This window comes from Nansenia antarctica, assembly GCF_963989245.1.
Source record: "Nansenia antarctica genome assembly, chromosome: 2".
Taxonomy (NCBI): Eukaryota; Metazoa; Chordata; class Actinopteri; order Argentiniformes; family Microstomatidae; genus Nansenia; species Nansenia antarctica.
Window position 1 is genome coordinate 11577149 of NC_137675.1, and position 18813 is coordinate 11595961.

Genomic DNA, 18813 nt, shown 5'->3' on the forward strand with positions numbered 1-18813 from the left:
GTGTGTGTGTGTGTGTGTGTGTGTGGGTGTGGGTGGGTGTGTGGGTGTGGGAGTGGGTGTGGGTGGGTGTGGGTGTGGGTGTGGGTGTGGGTGTGGGTGTGGGTGTGGGTGTGGGTGTGGGTGTGGGTGAGGGTGTGGGTGTGGCCTTCAGGAACTTCCTGAGGCACCGCTGGTTGGATAGTTCCTGCAGGCTGGACAGCTCACACCCTGTGATGTCTCTCTCCAATAAAGCAGAAGAATCCTATCTTCATTCTTTAATAAAATACACTGATGTGTGGACAACCATTTTTCTCTCCTAACAATACAAGCTTATTTCCGGTGAGAATACTTGTGTGTATGATGATGATATTATTGATAGATCAGGGGAGGCTGGTGGAGGTGTGTTTGACATCATTCCTCATTCCAATCGATGCTTTACAATGAGTCCGTCCACAGATTTCTACTTCCACCAGCCTCCCCTGATCTTTATGAACGATTACTGATGATTGATTGAACGAAGTGCAAATTGATTGAGGTTTATGTATCAAATTTATTTTAAAAAAAATTTAAGAACAAAATGGCCTCACCTCCATTCATGACTACTTTTTCATTCCACTTTTCACCACAGATGTAATGTGATGTCTTCTGATATCTCTTATGGCTTCCCACATCTACAGTGTCCAGTCACATGACTCTGGCCAGCGAGACTAGGTATTTTTGGCTGTCCAAGGAGAAATGTTAGTGATTCAATCCAAATGTTTTCAGTTGAAAAAGGTCACAAGTGTCCTCTTTGTCCTCTTCGACAAGATTAGTGTGTGTGTGTGTGTGTGTGTGTGTGTGTGTGTGTGTGTGTGTGTTTGTGTGTGTGTGTGTTTGTGAGTGTGTGTACATGCATGTGTGCGTGTGCTTATGCACGCTTGTGTTTGTGTGTGTGTGTGTGTGTGTGTGTGTGTGTGTGTGTAGACCACCCACCTCACCTGCCAATGGCAGCCTACGCCTGTCAGTTGGAGCTAGAACTCTGCCCTTCCACACCTGCCAGATGAATAACCTGTTATTTACATGCAAAAGGCAAAACTACATTTTGGATCAAACCACAGTGGACAAAGGCCATTTTTCAGTATTATTGTACTGCTACACCTACTGTGACTCCAAGTCCTATATTAGGTTTTCACAGTCAGCTAAACTCTCACTTGGATCATCCTCCAAGGAACAGACAAGTTTTGTCGATGGACAGGACTTAATTTAAAGAAGTGTGAAACTGAAATAAACATACAGAAAAGCATACATCAGTATTACAATACAACATAGCTTACTCAAGCTAGTTACAATTAACATAACTAATTCACTGTTAATCGCAAGAACATGAGGTCAAAACTATAATTTTCTTTACCAGAATAACTAAATGCAAGTATATGATGAACTAATCAGGTAAGCAGGAAGTAACTTAAACGAATACCACTCTAAGGATAAGTAACTACGCCCCTAGAGGCAGGGAGGCTCTAAAAATAAAGGAAACTGTTCCATAACAATTATGTTGTACTCTTAATCAATTAAGTTTGACTGCTTGAAGATGTATGAAATTGTAAAACAAAAAATAGGATGGATGATGATGCTGAGGATGAGGATGAGGATGATGATGAAGGAGATAATAAGCTGCTGGATTGAAATCAGGTGTAGTGCTGAGGCACAAATGTGTACATTTCAAGCCTGCAAACTGCGACACTTTAAATGAATGTGCAATAACACTATGTGCAATATGACAACCCTAGGGTACATAAGGTTGCAGAGAATAGGAAATGTTAGAATAGGTATAGCATAGCATAGAGTACAGCACAGTGTTTTATTTGTATAGTATAGTATAGTGGATAGTGTACATAGCCTTTATTTATGTAAACCAGCTCCTTTCCCTTCTTGTTTTTTTTTTTTGTTTTTTTCCCCCTAGCACCAGGGGAGCCCCCCCTCCCAAATTTCGTTGTTTGGTACCTGTACTATATCAATGACAATAAAGACCATTCATTCATTCATTCATAATGATGATGCTCTTCAACCTGGTCACGTTCTTGTAAGACAGTCAATGTCAGCATCAGTTGGAGCAACCACAACAAGGCCACAGTCTCAGTCGTTCGGACACCAACTGTCGCTCATGTCTCAAGGAAACGGCCCATACCAATGTCTTTTCTATGACTCATCGGACAAACTATGACGAGGTAGACTCCCCATTCACATTCAGGTGCTGCAGCTTTACGTTGGCGCATGCGCAGACCGTCGTCTCGGAGCCCGAGAACATGACCTCAGGTCTCAGATATATAAGTCTTGTAGCGATGCTTTTTTGAAGACGCGCTGTTGCAGGATCAGTGGGAGGCGACAGTCAGGCAGCAACGGTAGAAGACGGCATCCTTTCACAGAATAACAACTTCAACAAGTCTCGTCTGTCACAGTGAAACTCAGGTATTTGGGAAATGGTTTGTTTGTACTTTGGAAATAGTTGTTGGTTGGGAGGAACAATTAAGTGTGTTTATCATAACTTTGATGACTATGAATTGGATATTATTATGAGGGATAGAGATTACACAGTTGACATACAAGTGAATTGAAAAGTAATTTAATAACACTACATTGTGATACGACAAGCAAATATAACATCAGCAAATGTTTTTATTTCGATGACATGACAGGCTATCGCAGGCAAAATACAAATGAAATACAAAATCAATCTCCATAGGTAAAACAACTTTTCAGAGTGACACCCACAGCCTACGTGTGTAAATCTTCACGCATACATTTTTGTGTGTTGATATAGAACCTGCTAAAAATGATGCTTGTTTTGTTCTCAGATTGACCCTATCCACTGAGATGAAGTTGAATGTTTTCGTTTCGGCTGTGGCGCTGCTCGGTGCCTTCCAACCCCGCTATGAATGTAGAGCCATCGAGCATGCCCAAATATCCCATCTTCACACAGAGCTACAACAGCGAACTCTCCCTGTCCTCCTGCGGCTAGGAGAGGAGTACTTCATCCGGCTCGACAACGCAAATAACAACTCGCCTTCATCATCCGCATCTAACGCGTCCCCCGGAGCCTCGGCGACCGTTAACCGGGCGCTCCAACTCCAACTGCGAGTCCTTCAAGGTAAAAACGGTAACATCAACCGGGATTTGAGCAGCTACGCTGACCAGATGGAAGACCTAGAAGAAAGAGGAAAGCGGTCTGAAGACCCTCCTATCTCGTTGGACCTGACGTTCCACCTGCTTAGAGAAGTTTTAGAAATGGCTCGAGACGAGCAAATAGCCCAACAGGCAAACAATAACCGAAGAATGATGGACATCTTCGGAAAATAATAGTGAGAAAAAGATTTTGGGGAAAAAGTTGTTTACATCTTGCACAAGTATATACTGTACAATTCATTTTCTGCATTAGGCTACTCTTGAATTCGTTAACCTTTGTTCTTTAATTTATCATTTTTCTATTGACTAAAATAAGAGTTTTAGCTGTTTACTAAAATCCGAGCTGTAATTTGCTGTATAGTAAATATATTGTGTCATAAAAAGCAGACACTGTGTACTAGCACATAGCCCGTTGAAACTGCTGACATGCTGAACACAAATATCCTTTAATTTTCTCAATTTATATTAAAGCATCACATAATTTTGTATAGATTGTTAGTCACACATTTTGTTCCAGCAAAAATGGATATCACCTCTGAAATTTCCTCTGTAGCCTACCCATATACTTGTTAAAGTTTGATAATAAAATACATTATGAGCAACCAATCATATTTGTTGTGCAAGAGAATGTCTAATATTTATATTTGTAATAAAACGTTTCCAAGTTATATTCATGCCTTGTTTTGTAGCATAAATTGTTGAGTGTCTCAAGACACATTCTGGAACTCTTGCTGCAGGTGAACTCGCGCATAAATCTACCATTACGCACAACAGCGCCAAATTACGCACACGTACGTTTCTCAAATCAAGGGATCGACCCAGAGCACGTTTTCACAGCAGTATCAAGTAGTAGAAGAGCTAGATAGATTTACAATCAAACGGAAATAACGGTAACAGAGTGGCGAGATGACGCTGACGGACTCAACCAAATAAGCCATTACTGCAAATCTTGAGTCTTGATGTTAGATGAGCTATTTGTCTTGATTGTTTAGCCAGGAGAAGGAGAAGACATGACGCGTGTCTTTGTCGTCCGTGTTTTCGCTGTGTTGACTTGTTGCCGTATCAGAGGGCGCCTGTGAACATAATAAAACAAACAACAAAACATTTAGAGTAGCTCTTACACTGTAAGGTTTCAAAGACAGTCCAAAATAGCCTTGTGTTTGGAATCAGGAAATCGGATTATATAACTATAATGTAAAGAATAATTAATAATTTAAAATAAGGATATCAATTATTATATAACCATACAGAATGTAATATTCCACACGTCCCCGTCAATGATTCATTGAATAAACGTTTAGCATAGAAACAGGAGTGAACATCTGCATTTTGCATTCAGGGCAACACGATATTCAGTGGAGCCTATGTTAACGTCTTTGAAATACATACAATATCCAGAATGCATCGAAAAGTAACAGAATCACACATAAAAATATATTTAGGATATAGTGTTTTTGTATTTATCGCAAAACACACACGCACGCACGCACGCACAGATTGCGTCAATAACAACGTCAATAACAACTTGCATGTAGTGTACACTCAGGCCACTTTCAAAACCACTTGTAATGGCTATATAAATAATCAATACATATTTTTGGAATATCAATATAATAAATAATCATGAATATTCATGATGTCTGCTGTGTGAGACGATCATGTCAATATCTACAAGTGTCACCTGTTGGACCAACACCCATAACGATGGAGGAGAAGGAATAATTGACTTGTTAGAGATCATAAAACAGTTTTGGCTCCATCTCTAGGTACACTGTAGTATAAAAACACCTCAGGACTGAGCACATAATGAAGTATTATAGTATTAGTAAGGTAATGTCTGTAAAAGAAGAATGAATATGAACTTATGTCACCTATGTTCTAATTTTGGGCTTCTTTTTTTTTTTACTGTAGACCCGTGGAGGCCGGTGGAAGTAGAAACCGGAGGACGGGCTCATTGTAATGAATGGAATGGAATGAGGAATCTGCTTAGTCAAGGGAGACTGCTTAGTCAAATGTATTGATTAGTCGCTTTGGAGTAAGGCGTCTGCTAAATGCCCAAAATGAAAAATGTAAATGTAACTGCACTCAAGCTGCTCTAAAATGAGGTGGGAAAGGGGAGGAGCCTAACTACGTCACGAAACATGAGTTAATGTAACCAATGAAGAAGTGAACGTAGCCTACCCAGGAGAGACATAAGAGTAGACTTTATCACACTCCAAAGCTGATGCAGAATAATAAACAAAGCCAGAACTGTCAGGCAGAAAACTACTTCCTGTGAAGAAACAAGACAACAAGACAAAGCTTGCTTCATTTCTTCCAAGATTCATGGAAGTCTTGTCAAGCAGCATGATATGATGTATTTCACACGCACGCGCACACACATGCACACGCACATGCATGCACACACACACGCGCACGCGCGCACACACGCACACACACACACACACACACACAGACACACGCACACGCACACTAATCACAATAGGCTCTCCAAACACATAAAATGAATGCAGACTGATCCAGATGGCTTATTCAATTCTCATGATTGTGTTGGCATGAACTCTCTGCTGCTCAATCTAATTAGCTTTCTCACATGCAGATGAAACTCAACGGTGAGGACATGTAGCAGAGAGGATGATAATTATCACCACCCCCCCAACCTCCCTCTATCCATCCATCTATCCCTCCCTTCATCCTTCCACCCCTCTCTCTCTCTCTCTCTCTCTCTCTCTCTCTCTCACTCTATCCCCCCCCCACATCCACCCCCCACTCCATCCCTCCCTCCCTCAACCCCTCCCACTCTCCATCCCTCCTTCCACCCCTCCTCTCTCCCTCCCCCATCCCTCTCTCCCTCCACCCCTCCCTCCGTCCCTCCTTCACACATACAGTGGCCCCAGCAGCAGGAGAGCAGTCAGGCGTGTCCTTGTACAGCTGTCCTGCGGAGGTGAAGGCCTGTGCTGTGAGTGGAGCCAGGTCCCACAGAGACCGACTCACCCTGGACAGCTGCTCCAACACAATGACTGACTGAGGCGTTGCGATACATATTTGATATTGATTGGATTCCAGTAACAATAGCCAACCCCCTCCCTTCCTCCATCCCTCTCGTACCCCTCTCCGCCCTCCCTCCATCCGTCCCTCCCTCCCTTCCCCCCTCCGCCATCCATTCCTCCCTCCCCTCCTCCATCCCTCCCTTCCCCCTCCTCCATCCCTCCACCCCTCTCTCACACCCCCTAAGGAGATTGAAGTTAAATAAAGCGTGAAATAATGGCAGCGATGTGACGCATCTGTAATACAGTAATATGGACATTTCCAGAGCCAATATAAATGTCCTGGTTGGGTAAGTTTGGCCTGCCAGGGCTACTGTACTATTTGACTTCAATGGCACCAGGGTGAGACCAATCACATCTCTCAAAAGTCTCTGCTCTCCCTGCCTACCCATCCAATCAGGCGAGCTTAGCAAGCGGCGGACCTGAAGACTGGCATGAAAGGCAGTGCTCGTGGGCCTGATTGACAGGGGTGAGGGACATTCCACCTCGCCTGATTGGCTGGAACCGGTGGGCACGGGTGGGGAGTTGCAGGTTTAATGCAATAATATAGCACTGCTATTGAGAGTGTGTCACAGAGGCTTCACCGATAACTAGCCAAATGTCCTCTCACCTGAGCTGGGAGATCTCCTGGCAGGCCCGGGGCCTGGGCCTGTGCCTGGGCTTGGGCTTGGGCGGAGGCCAGTGGTGGGAACTGGACTTGTGCCTGGGCTTGGGCTTGGGCGGAGGCCAGTGGTGGGAACTGGATGGTACCAGTGCCCAGTGCTCTCGGAGGCAGGGGAAGTGTCGGCTGGGTTGGGGTGGGGGTCAACCTGGCCGGGGTCGGTTGGGGAGCTGTCAGCTGGGATGGGGTGGGGTTCAACCTGGCCGGGGTGGGCTGGGGGGGTATCAGCTGGGTTGGGGTAGGGGTCAACCTGGCGGGGGTGGGCTGGGGAGGTGTCGGCAGGGCGGGTATGGGTGTTGCTGCTGCCGGCTGCTGCTTTGGGGGATTGGCTCCTGCAGGACGGGCGGGCGGGTCTGGGCGGGTCGCTGCAGGAACTCCTCTCCCTTCTACCGTTGCAGCAGGAACTCCTCTCCCTTCTACCGTTGCAGCCTCTCCTTCATCCTCCTCCTCGTCCTCTTCATCATCTGAACAACCGTTGAGGTCAGAGTGAGAAAAAAGTGAATTGATGACAGTCAGTCAGTCAGTCAGTCCCTCCCTCCTTCCCACCCCCCCTTTCTCCTTCCCTCCCTCCCACCCTCCCTCACTCCCTCCCTCCCTCCCACCCACCATCCCTTCATCCCTCCCTCCCTCCACCCATCTCTCCATCCCTTCCCCCTCCTCGCTCCCTCCCTTTCCCCTCTCCTCCCTCCCTCCACCTCCCTCCCTTCCCCCTCCTTCATCCCTCCCTCCCTCTGTCCCTACCTTTAATAAAGTCTATAGTGAGCAGTGCCCTCCTGGCCTGCTCAAAGTTGGCCGTGTAGTGATCCATGTTCTCGTACCCTCTCTCCACCTTGTCCAGGTGGGATGTGTTGGTGCCTTCAACGATCCTGGACAGACAGACAGGAACGGGAAGTCCAAACAATCACCACAGGAGGTTCTGAGTAGCAGCATTAATGCAGAGCCCATCTGGGTCGACACCAGGGGAGGTTGGTGGAGCTAAACATCGGAGGACGGGGCTCATTGTAATGCATGGAACGAAATAAGGAACGGTGTCAAACATTGTGTTATGTGTTTTGATACCATTCCTCATTCCGCTCCATGCATTACAATGAGCCCGTGGTCCGATTTCTACCTCCACCAACCTACCCTGTGGTGGGCTTGACCGAGCTTGCCAGGCACGCTAGTGTTGTTGTGGTTGGAACTTCTGAGGCTATCCCAATAGCTCCATTTGTCCAGATAAAGGGTAAATCAAGCGCACCTCAAGTATTCAGAAAAAGACAACACAGACTCCTACTGGTGTCCGGTCTGGTGATAGACGCGTACTCACTTCTGTAGGAGAGGCTTGGCAGTCTGTGAAAGAGAAGATGAGACGGTTCATATTTCTCAGAAAACTGCCTCCATGTAGATTTCTTATCCTACTCATGTTAAAGAACATTCTCCTCCACGGAGGCTGGTGGAGGTAGAAATCGGAGGACGGGGCTCATTGGAAACGCACGGAACGGAATAAGAAACGGTATCGAACAGGCATTCCTATTTGCATTCCATGCATTGCAACATGCCCATACTCCGATTTCCCCTTCCTCCTCCTCCACCACCACCAGCCTTCCTCTGGGTTAATCACCCCCCCTGAGACACACCGCTCCAGGTCCTTACCTGTAGGAAGGTGGCCATCTCCGACTCCTCCATGGTCTGGATCCCCGTCTCTACGACCTTGGCCATGTTCACCAGGTGGTCCGTGTACTTCCTGCTCAGCCCTCGTATGTAGCCCAGCTTCTCGTCCTCCTCGGAGCTGACGGTCAGGGTCATGTCCCCTTTCTTCTCCTCCAGGAGGGCGTACAGGTGGTCGAACGACTCACACACCGTGGACTTCTGCCTCCTGCCGTTCTCCTGCGATCACAACAACAAGTGTTTTATTTTATTGTTGTTTGTTGTTTTTGGGGGGCTGGGATCTCACATTACAGCAGTAAACAGAAACCAAATATTTTTTAAACAAAACAAGGAGATTGTTAGAAAGTTGAAAAAAGTACTAGGGGAGAAGTCAACTCATCATAACCAATGTGTAGCACCCACCTGAGACTTCAAGGAGACTCCAAGAGTCAGAATTGTAGCATATACTGTACACTTATAATATAATAATTGACGTTCAATGTTGTCGCTGTCATGTCCTGATAAGAAAATATACTATATAATACTTGATGGTTACGACGTTCCAAAAATAAATTGTAATAGGGGAGTGAAAATGGGTCAGAAATTGGGTTTGATATTAGTAGATAATAACCGATATGAAAATGCTTTTAACCACTAAACACAAGCGAGGAGGACACTTCCGGTTGAACGATGTAGTGGATGGACGCATGGTGTTTGCCTCCCGCACATTTTCGAAATAAGTGAGTGTTTCCCCATTAACAAGGCAGCTAAGCTAATTCCAATAGGTACCCTTCCCTTCCGACTGGCCCACACCAGTTTCCGCTACTTAGGCATCAACATTGCTCATTCCCTCGCCTCTCTCCATAAAAATAATTTCGCAAAGTTGGTTATGGAAATTAAATCTGATTTGGGGCGCTGGAACTCTCTTCCTCTTTCCCTGATGGGTAGAATCAAGAGAAATACTGCAGAGAAATACTGTAGAGAAATACTGCAGAAAAGTAAACGGGAACAAGGCCTTGCATTGCCTAACCTTTTGTTTTATTATTGGGCGGCTAATCTTCAGAAAATTCATGCGTGGTGTAACTCGCCCAACCTTGATTGGTGCATAATGGAAGACAGTTCTTCCCGCCCATCCTCCCTGGCGGCGTTGGTTTGTGCCCCTCTGCGTTCCTGTTGTCCCAAATACATTAGTAACCCAATTCTACTCTCTTCCTTGAAAATTTGGAAACAATTCAGACAACATTTCAAACTTTCTGCCACGACCCCATGCAGCCCCATTAGTAATAACCACTTGTTTCTGCCCCCTAGGTTAGATACCGCTTTCAATTTGTGGAAGGAGAGAGGCCTGGTTTGTTTCAACGATTTATATTTAGAGGGCTCATTTGCCACCTTCACTGATCTCCGTGTTAAATATAATTTGCCCCACTCTCATCTGTTCCAATATTTTCAGGCCTGTAATTATGCTCGCACCCATTTCACATCCTTCCCTCAACTTCCAGTGGGCTCTCTTGTCTCTGAGGTGCTCTCTCTCTCCCCCTGTGGCACGTGGTATGATCTCAGTTTGATATGACATTATATCATCCTCACGTGTGGCCTCTCTTGAGAGGGTTAGGGGTAAATGGGAAGAGGAACTTGGACTCGAGATAACGGACGATTGGTGGGAGGAGGCCCTAATCAGGGTCAACTCAACAACTTCGTGTGCCCGTCTAAGCTTGATTCAATTTAAGGTCCTACATAGGATCCATTTTACAAAAGCCAGGCTCAGTAAGTTGTTTCCGGGTACAGGTGATACCTGTGATAGGTGTGGCTCGTCACCGGCCGATCACACTCATATGTTTTTTTCTTGTCCAAAATGTGTAGATTTCTGGTCTGGTTTCTCTAAGACACTAAGCGATGCCCTCAAGGTTACAGTAGAACCCTGCCCTTTGAAAAATCTGATGTTGTTGCCTTTTCCTCACTCATAGCCCGTAGACGTATTCTGTTGCAGTGGAAAAGTCCAACTCCACCTTCTACTACGACCTGGCTAAACGACTTGATCTCATTTTTGTCACTAGAAAAGGTGAAATATTCATTAAGAGGCTCGATAGCGAATTTCTATAAAAGATGGCAACCTATCATTTCTTATATAAATACTCTTTCCTCTCTGGATCCCAATTGATTAATTAGTTTATTGTTTGAGGTGAGCACCCAGTGTATCTGTTCTTTTGTACTTTTCTCCCTGTTTCATTTCATTTCATTTAATATGTGTTTTTTAATTTTATTTATTACAATATTTAATTTACTTAATTTATACATTTAGTTTTTGTGCTTGTTTTTATTTTTTATTTATACATTTTTAATTGTTGTCTTGTTTTGTCTCTCACTTGAGAGTTTGGGCTGGGTGGGTGTTTAGGGGGTAAAAAAAAAGAAAAGAAAGGTGTTCTAGTTCTCTGTTCGAACACCAAATGGGGGATAAAGAAAAAAAACTCTCATTTAGTTTTTATTAAGTCATTTGTATACTTTGCATTTGTATATTCTTGTCCCTGACTTGTATGCCTTTGTTCGCCAATAACAAAACAAACAAACAAAAAAAGCGAGGAGGAACCCGTTAATGGACTGACCTCTACAGTCCTGCATGTCTCCTCCAGCTGGCTGATGATAGCCTGAATCCTGTCGTTGTTCCCCACTAACATGGATATACAGTCAGTCAGCTCCGTCTGGACACACACACACACACACACACACACACACACACACACACACACACAAACACACACAAACACAGAAAGGAGAGGAAAAAGACAAGCCTTTCAGAGAAGGATGTAAAATGTTACACGCCATCTTTCATCATGTGTCTGAAATAGAAAACAACCCTCATCGGTGTTGACTGACACATACATAAAGGCTTTAGACCTTTCCAATTACGAGATGCAATTCAGCAAGAAACAGGTGGAAATGTCAAGTTTAACAACAACCCGGGGAGCCCACCTTTTGCCTTGTGAACACGGTGGTGAGCTGGGCGACCTCGCAGTCCTTGTGCGCCCCGAACACCTTGCAGAGAGAGCAGGTGGGAACGCCGCAGGTCACGCAGTAGATGTTGATCTTCTCCTCCGCGTGCTCCTCACACATTGGACCCTCTGTCTTCACCGGCTCCGGCTCCGGCTTGGTGCTGCAGGGGGGGGGAACCACAGGGCTGAGGTACAGGGGACAGGAGACCACCAGGAGAGGCTGGTGGTGGAGGTAGGAATCGGAGGACGGGGGGCTCGTCGTCATGCACGGAATGGAATGAGTTGTGTTTGATGCCATTCCTCGACAACGAGCCCCCCCCCCCCGTCCTCTGGTTTCTACCTCCGCCGGCCTCCACTGTGTTCCACGGTGGATGTTTTCCACATCACGTTATTATTCAGTTAGTCTCCCCGTCGGGTTGTTGGCGGGACCCTGAACACAGTCGTAACTTTGTCGCTCGTGTTCGTCTGGCCAACGATGCTAGGCTAACGTTTGAACTTGTTTGATGTTTGTTTTTGATGTTTATTACGTCGTCGTCGTCGTCGCCGAATCACTTTGTCTTGGCAACTCTTGAGCTGTTCTTTTCACACTGCGACAACTGTGCCAGCCAACTATTCAATGACACTGACTCGTTAAAGACGCAATTCACACTCTAAAATCAAAGGAGCAGGTGACTCCTGCCCATAGGTCCGCTTTTATAAACGTTAATTCTTGTGTCTCTTTTGAACTGTAGCTAGGTATAAAATTTGATCCCAGCAGGTGTGTTTTATGTTGTATGTTGTTTTTAGGTGCTATTCAATATAAACTATTTCTGAATTGGCATTTACGTCTGTGACTTCTTATGGCAGGCTATAATACATTGATATCTGTAGAATGTAGACAGACCCTGACCGTAAATATAAATAGTAGTCCACTCAAGACCTGATGCCTCACTGGCCTACATATAAAAATAGGCCCCTTGTGAACAGGCAACGCTTCAGCCACCCCTGGAGTCACACTCTGGGCTAGCTGTTTTCTAGGCCACAATGCTGCGGAACATTGAGAGAGACATAGAATGTGTTGAATAGAATGTTGGGAAAAGAATATGTAGAATAGAATATGTAGAATAGAACATGAATAATAGAATGTGTAGAATAGAATGTGTAGAATAAAATGTGAATAATAGAATGTGTAGAATAGAATGTGAATAATAGAATGTGAATAATAGAATGTGTAGAATAGAATGTGAATAACAGAATGTGAATAACAGAATGTGTAGAATAGAATGTGAATAACAGAATGTGTAGAATAGAATGTGAATAACAGAATGTGAATAACAGAATGTGTAGAATAGAATGTGAATAATAGAATGTGAATAACAGAATGTGTAGAATAGAATGTGAATAACAGAATGTGAATAACAGAATGTGTAGAATAGAATGTGAATAACAGAATGTGTAGAATAGAATGTGAATAACAGAATGTGAATAACAGAATGTGTAGAATAGAATGTGAATAATAGAATGTGAATAACAGAATGTGTAGAATAGAATGTGAATAACAGAATGTGAATAACAGAATGTGTAGAATAGAATGTGAATAATAGAATGTGAATAACAGAATGTGTAGAATAGAATGTGAATAACAGAATGTGAATAACAGAATGTGTAGAATAGAATGTGAATAACAGAATGTGAATAACAGAATGTGTAGAATAGAATGTGAATAACAGAATGTGAATAACAGAATGTGTAGAATAGAATGTGAATAACAGAATGTGTAGAATAGAATGTGAATAACAGAATGTGAATAACAGAATGTGTAGAATAGAATGTGAATAACAGAATGTGAATAACAGAATGTGTAGAATAGAATGTGAATAATAGAATGTGAATAACAGAATGTGTAGAATAGAATGTGAATAACAGAATGTGAATAACAGAATGTGTAGAATAGAATGTGAATAACAGAATGTGTAGAATAGAATGTGAATAACAGAATGTGAATAACAGAATGTGTAGAATAGAATGTGAATAATAGAATGTGAATAACAGAATGTGTAGAATAGAATGTGAATAACAGAATGTGAATAACAGAATGTGTAGAATAGAATGTGAATAATAGAATGTGAATAACAGAATGTGTAGAATAGAATGTGAATAACAGAATGTGAATAACAGAATGTGTAGAATAGAATGTGAATAACAGAATGTGAATAACAGAATGTGTAGAATAGAATGTGAATAACAGAATGTGAATAACAGAATGTGTAGAATAGAATGTGAATAACAGAATGTGTAGAATAGAATGTGAATAACAGAATGTGTAGAATAGAATGTGAATAATAGAATGTGAATAACAGAATGTGTAGAATAGAATGTGAATAACAGAATGTGAATAACAGAATGTGTAGAATAGAATGTGAATAATAGAACATGAATACTAGAATGTGTAGAATAGAACATGAATAATAGAATGTGTAGAATAGAATGTGAATAATAGAATGTGTAGAATAGAATGTGAATAACAGAATGTGTAGAATAGAATGTGAATAACAGAATGTGTAGAATAGAATGTGAATAACAGAATGTGTAGAATAGAATGTGTAGAATAGAATGTGAATAACAGAATGTGTAGAATAGAATGTGTAGAATAGAATGTGAATAACAGAATGTGAATAACAGAATGTGAATAACAGAATGTGTAGAATAGAATGTGAATAATAGAATGTGAATAATAGAATGTGAATAATAGAATGTGTAGAATAGAATGTGTAGAATAGAATGTGAATAATAGAATGTGTAGAATAGAACGTGAATAATAGAATGTGAATAACAGAATGTGAATAACAGAATGTGTAGAATAGAATGTGAATAACAGAATGTGTAGAATAGAATGTGAATAATAGAATGTGTAGAATAGAATGTGAATAATAGAATGTGTAGAATAGAATGTGAATAACAGAATGTGAATAACAGAATGTGTAGAATAGAATGTGAATAACAGAATGTGAATAACAGAATGTGTAGAATAGAATGTGAATAATAGAATGTGAATAACAGAATGTGTAGAATAGAATGTGAATAACAGAATGTGAATAACAGAATGTGTAGAATAGAATGTGAATAACAGAATGTGTAGAATAGAATGTGAATAACAGAATGTGAATAACAGAATGTGTAGAATAGAATGTGAATAATAGAATGTGAATAACAGAATGTGTAGAATAGAATGTGAATAACAGAATGTGAATAACAGAATGTGTAGAATAGAATGTGAATAATAGAATGTGAATAACAGAATGTGTAGAATAGAATGTGAATAACAGAATGTGAATAACAGAATGTGTAGAATAGAATGTGAATAACAGAATGTGAATAACAGAATGTGTAGAATAGAATGTGAATAACAGAATGTGAATAACAGAATGTGTAGAATAGAATGTGAATAACAGAATGTGTAGAATAGAATGTGAATAACAGAATGTGAATAACAGAATGTGTAGAATAGAATGTGAATAACAGAATGTGAATAACAGAATGTGTAGAATAGAATGTGAATAATAGAATGTGAATAACAAAATGTGTAGAATAGAATGTGAATAACAGAATGTGAATAACAGAATGTGTAGAATAGAATGTGAATAACAGAATGTGTAGAATAGAATGTGAATAACAGAATGTGAATAACAGAATGTGTAGAATAGAATGTGAATAATAGAATGTGAATAACAGAATGTGTAGAATAGAATGTGAATAACAGAATGTGAATAACAGAATGTGTAGAATAGAATGTGAATAATAGAATGTGAATAACAGAATGTGTAGAATAGAATGTGAATAACAGAATGTGAATAACAGAATGTGTAGAATAGAATGTGAATAACAGAATGTGAATAACAGAATGTGTAGAATAGAATGTGTAGAATAGAATGTGAATAACAGAATGTGAATAACAGAATGTGTAGAATAGAATGTGAATAATAGAATGTGAATAACAGAATGTGTAGAATAGAATGTGAATAACAGAATGTGAATAACAGAATGTGTAGAATAGAATGTGAATAATAGAACATGAATACTAGAATGTGTAGAATAGAACATGAATAATAGAATGTGTAGAATAGAATGTGAATAATAGAATGTGTAGAATAGAATGTGAATAACAGAATGTGTAGAATAGAATGTGAATAATAGAATGTGTAGAATAGAATGTGAATAACAGAATGTGTAGAATAGAATGTGAATAACAGAATGTGTAGAATAGAATGTGTAGAATAGAATGTGAATAACAGAATGTGTAGAATAGAATGTGTAGAATAGAATGTGAATAACAGAATGTGAATAACAGAATGTGAATAACAGAATGTGTAGAATAGAATGTGAATAATAGAATGTGAATAATAGAATGTGAATAATAGAATGTGAATAATAGAATGTGTAGAATAGAATGTGTAGAATAGAATGTGAATAATAGAATGTGTAGAATAGAACGTGAATAATAGAATGTGAATAACAGAATGTGAATAACAGAATGTGTAGAATAGAATGTGAATAACAGAATGTGAATAACAGAATGTGTAGAATAGAATGTGAATAATAGAATGTGTAGAATAGAATGTGAATAATAGAATGTGTAGAATAGAATGTGAATAACAGAATGTGAATACCAGAATGTGTAGAATAGAATGTGAATAACAGAATGTGAATAACAGAATGTGTAGAATAGAATGTGAATAACAGAATGTGAATAACAGAATGTGTAGAATAGAATGTGAATAATAGAATGTGTAGAATAGAATGTGAATAATAGAATGTGTAGAATAGAATGTGAATAACAGAATGTGTAGAATAGAATGTGAATAACAGAATGTGAATAACAGAATGTGTAGAATAGAATGTGAATAATAGAATGTGTAGAATAGAATGTGAATAATAGAATGTGTAGAATAGAATGTGAATAACAGAATGTGTAGAATAGAATGTGAATAACAGAATGTGAATAACAGAATGTGTAGAATAGAATGTGAATAATAGAATGTGTAGAATAGAATGTGAATAATAGAATGTGTAGAATAGAATGTGTACAACACACACAGGTTCTGAGGATGGAATCATGTCAGCTGTCAGATTTCATCATGGCATTTCTACTGTGATGCAACGTTCAGGACGTTGAACCCACTTGAACCTAGATTTGTTGTGAAGGGGAAAGAGAGGTGGGAAGGTACATAGAGAGAGGGTGTGTGTGTGTGTGTGTGTGTGTGTGTGTGTGTGTGTGTGTGTGTGTGTGTGTGTGTGTGTGTGGCCAGGCCAGAGGTGTCTCACCTTGTGGACTCTTGTTTGTACATATCAATGATGTTCTCCACCAGGAGGTTCCTCTGCAGGCCGTAGACCCCGTGTCTGTCCAGGACCACCTCATGTCGGCAGGACGGGCAGCGGAAGCGCCCCCCTGAGGTCACTGTGGTCCCTCTGGTGGATAGGTAAGGGTTGGAGGCCTGCAGGGGTCCGCAGAGCAGCCAGGATCACATTAGATATGGACGGACAGGAGGGTTTGTGAATGAAGGCTCTACTGTATATCATGAACCTTTGTTACTTAAAGAGTGTCTGTGTGTGTTTGTGTTTGTGTTTGTGTGTGTGTGTGTGTGTGTGTGTGTGTGTGTGTGTGTGTGTGTGTGTGTGTGTGTGTGTGCGTGCGTGTTATTGTGAAACTCTAAAGGTGAGAGGCAAGAGCAGTGAATCAAAAAGATTCAATGAGTGTCAATTGTAGGAAAGTCCATACAGTATATTCATTACAGGGGAGGCTGGTGGGGGTATAAATCGGAGGACGGGCTCATTATAATGCATGTAATGTAATGAGGAATAGTATCAAAGACTTGTCCTCCGATTTCTCTCTCCACCGGCCTCCCCAGATTCATTACTACTCAGAATATGTAGAATACTTTTTAAATACAGTACAGTTCTTCTGATACAAACAACCCTTGAGGTGTACTGTAAGAAGGCCCTGGGCCTGGATCACAAATGAAACAATAGGAAATGTTGAACAGAGTATAGGCCGACAGTGGCTATAGACAACCAACCTACCTGGAAGATATCATTGGCACACTTGCGACAGAGGTTGTGCTGGCAGGGCAGAATAACCACGGGTTTGTTAAACATCTCCAAACATATCGGGCATATCAGCTGCTTCTCCAAGCTGTCCATGGTGTCTTGCGTTTTGGAATGCGAGGAATACCCCAACGAGATACTCATTGCACACAGTAAGAAACGAGAGAGAAAATCCACACTATCTTGTCTTCCTTCGGGCGACCAAGACAAAGAAATTAGGCGACCCCCGCCAAAGAAATTAGTTGGCAAAAGAAAAACGACAAGATGTAGTATTTCTTATTCTACGACTCCTCCTTGTGAACAATGCAGAGTCACTGGGCCTAGTCGAGCGCCGGCGAGCTGGCGTGCGTGTCCCCAAAGTGTCGTGTAACGGATCGCGTTTCGGTTCTCCCCTGGCTGGCCGGCTGTGTCCGTGTGTGTGTGTGTGTGTGTGTGTGTGTGTGTGTGTGTGTGTGTGTGTGTGTGTGTGTGTGTGTGTGTGTGTGCGTGCGTGCGTGCGTGCGTGCGTGTGTGTGTGTGTGTGTGTGTGTGTGTGTGTCCGGGCCCTCGAGTGTCAGGGCTGTTTTTAGACGGCCGCACGTCAACGGTTACCATGCTTACTTGCCCATATATGAAAGTGTCATGAGTTAAGAGGGTCCAGCTGTTGCCCCCCTTTGAAAGAGGAAGGGGGTAGGTAGGTAGGCCTTTAGGTAGTGTTTAGACTTGTAGGTATAAATTGCCCTAGTAATACAAGGGTGATTCTATAGGTCATATTATTATTTCATTTGGAAAGCTATATATTTCTTTTTTCCACAGCTATATCTCATTTGGTTTGGTGGTTTTGATACCAGTGGAAGTTGATAGAGGCAGAGATCGGAGGACGGACGGGCTCATTGGAATGCAGAGATTGGAATGAAGGATTCCCTACCATTCCATATACCGTTCCATGCAATACAATGAGCACGTCCTCCGATGTCTACCTCCACCAGCCTCCTCTGGTTGATACTGAATGTACACTGTTCCACCAGTGTTTGCTGTACTGTCGAAACACACACAATATGGATCACAATAGCCGACAGGAGACATTTAAAAGCATTTAATTCCAACAAAAATAATCTTTGTTACATTTTACAGAAGAGATGCTTTGAGATCTTCGTACTGTCAATGACAACCAATAATGTATTACATTTACAATATGAGGTGCTATGAGTGTAAGAATTAAATGGGTAACAGGAGAAGCTGGTGGCGGTAGAAATCGGAGGACAGGCTCATTGTAATGCATGGAACGGAA

General features: G+C 41.7%; 2 protein-coding genes across 2 annotated transcripts; one reads left to right on the forward strand and one right to left on the reverse strand.

Annotated features, from left to right (window-relative positions):
- Nucleotides 1-2832: 2832 nt before the first annotated feature.
- Nucleotides 2833-3315, forward strand: LOC308176092 (corticoliberin-2-like; the record flags this gene model as incomplete). The annotated part of the gene is made up of 1 exon (XM_080550697.1): nucleotides 2833-3315. The coding sequence occupies one exon, from the start codon at nucleotides 2833-2835 to the stop codon at nucleotides 3313-3315; it is 483 nt and encodes a 160-aa protein (XP_080406823.1).
- A 797-nt stretch (nucleotides 3316-4112) lies between these two features.
- Nucleotides 4113-17687, reverse strand: LOC308149793 (tripartite motif-containing protein 54-like; the record flags this gene model as incomplete). The annotated part of the gene is made up of 9 exons (XM_080522682.1): nucleotides 4113-4214; nucleotides 6799-7313; nucleotides 7591-7715; nucleotides 8156-8178; nucleotides 8482-8715; nucleotides 11076-11171; nucleotides 11443-11623; nucleotides 16764-16933; nucleotides 17520-17687. 9 exons carry the CDS (start codon nucleotides 17685-17687, stop codon nucleotides 4113-4115), a joined length of 1614 nt encoding a protein of 537 aa, XP_080378808.1.
- Between the last annotated feature and the right edge of the window lie 1126 nt (nucleotides 17688-18813).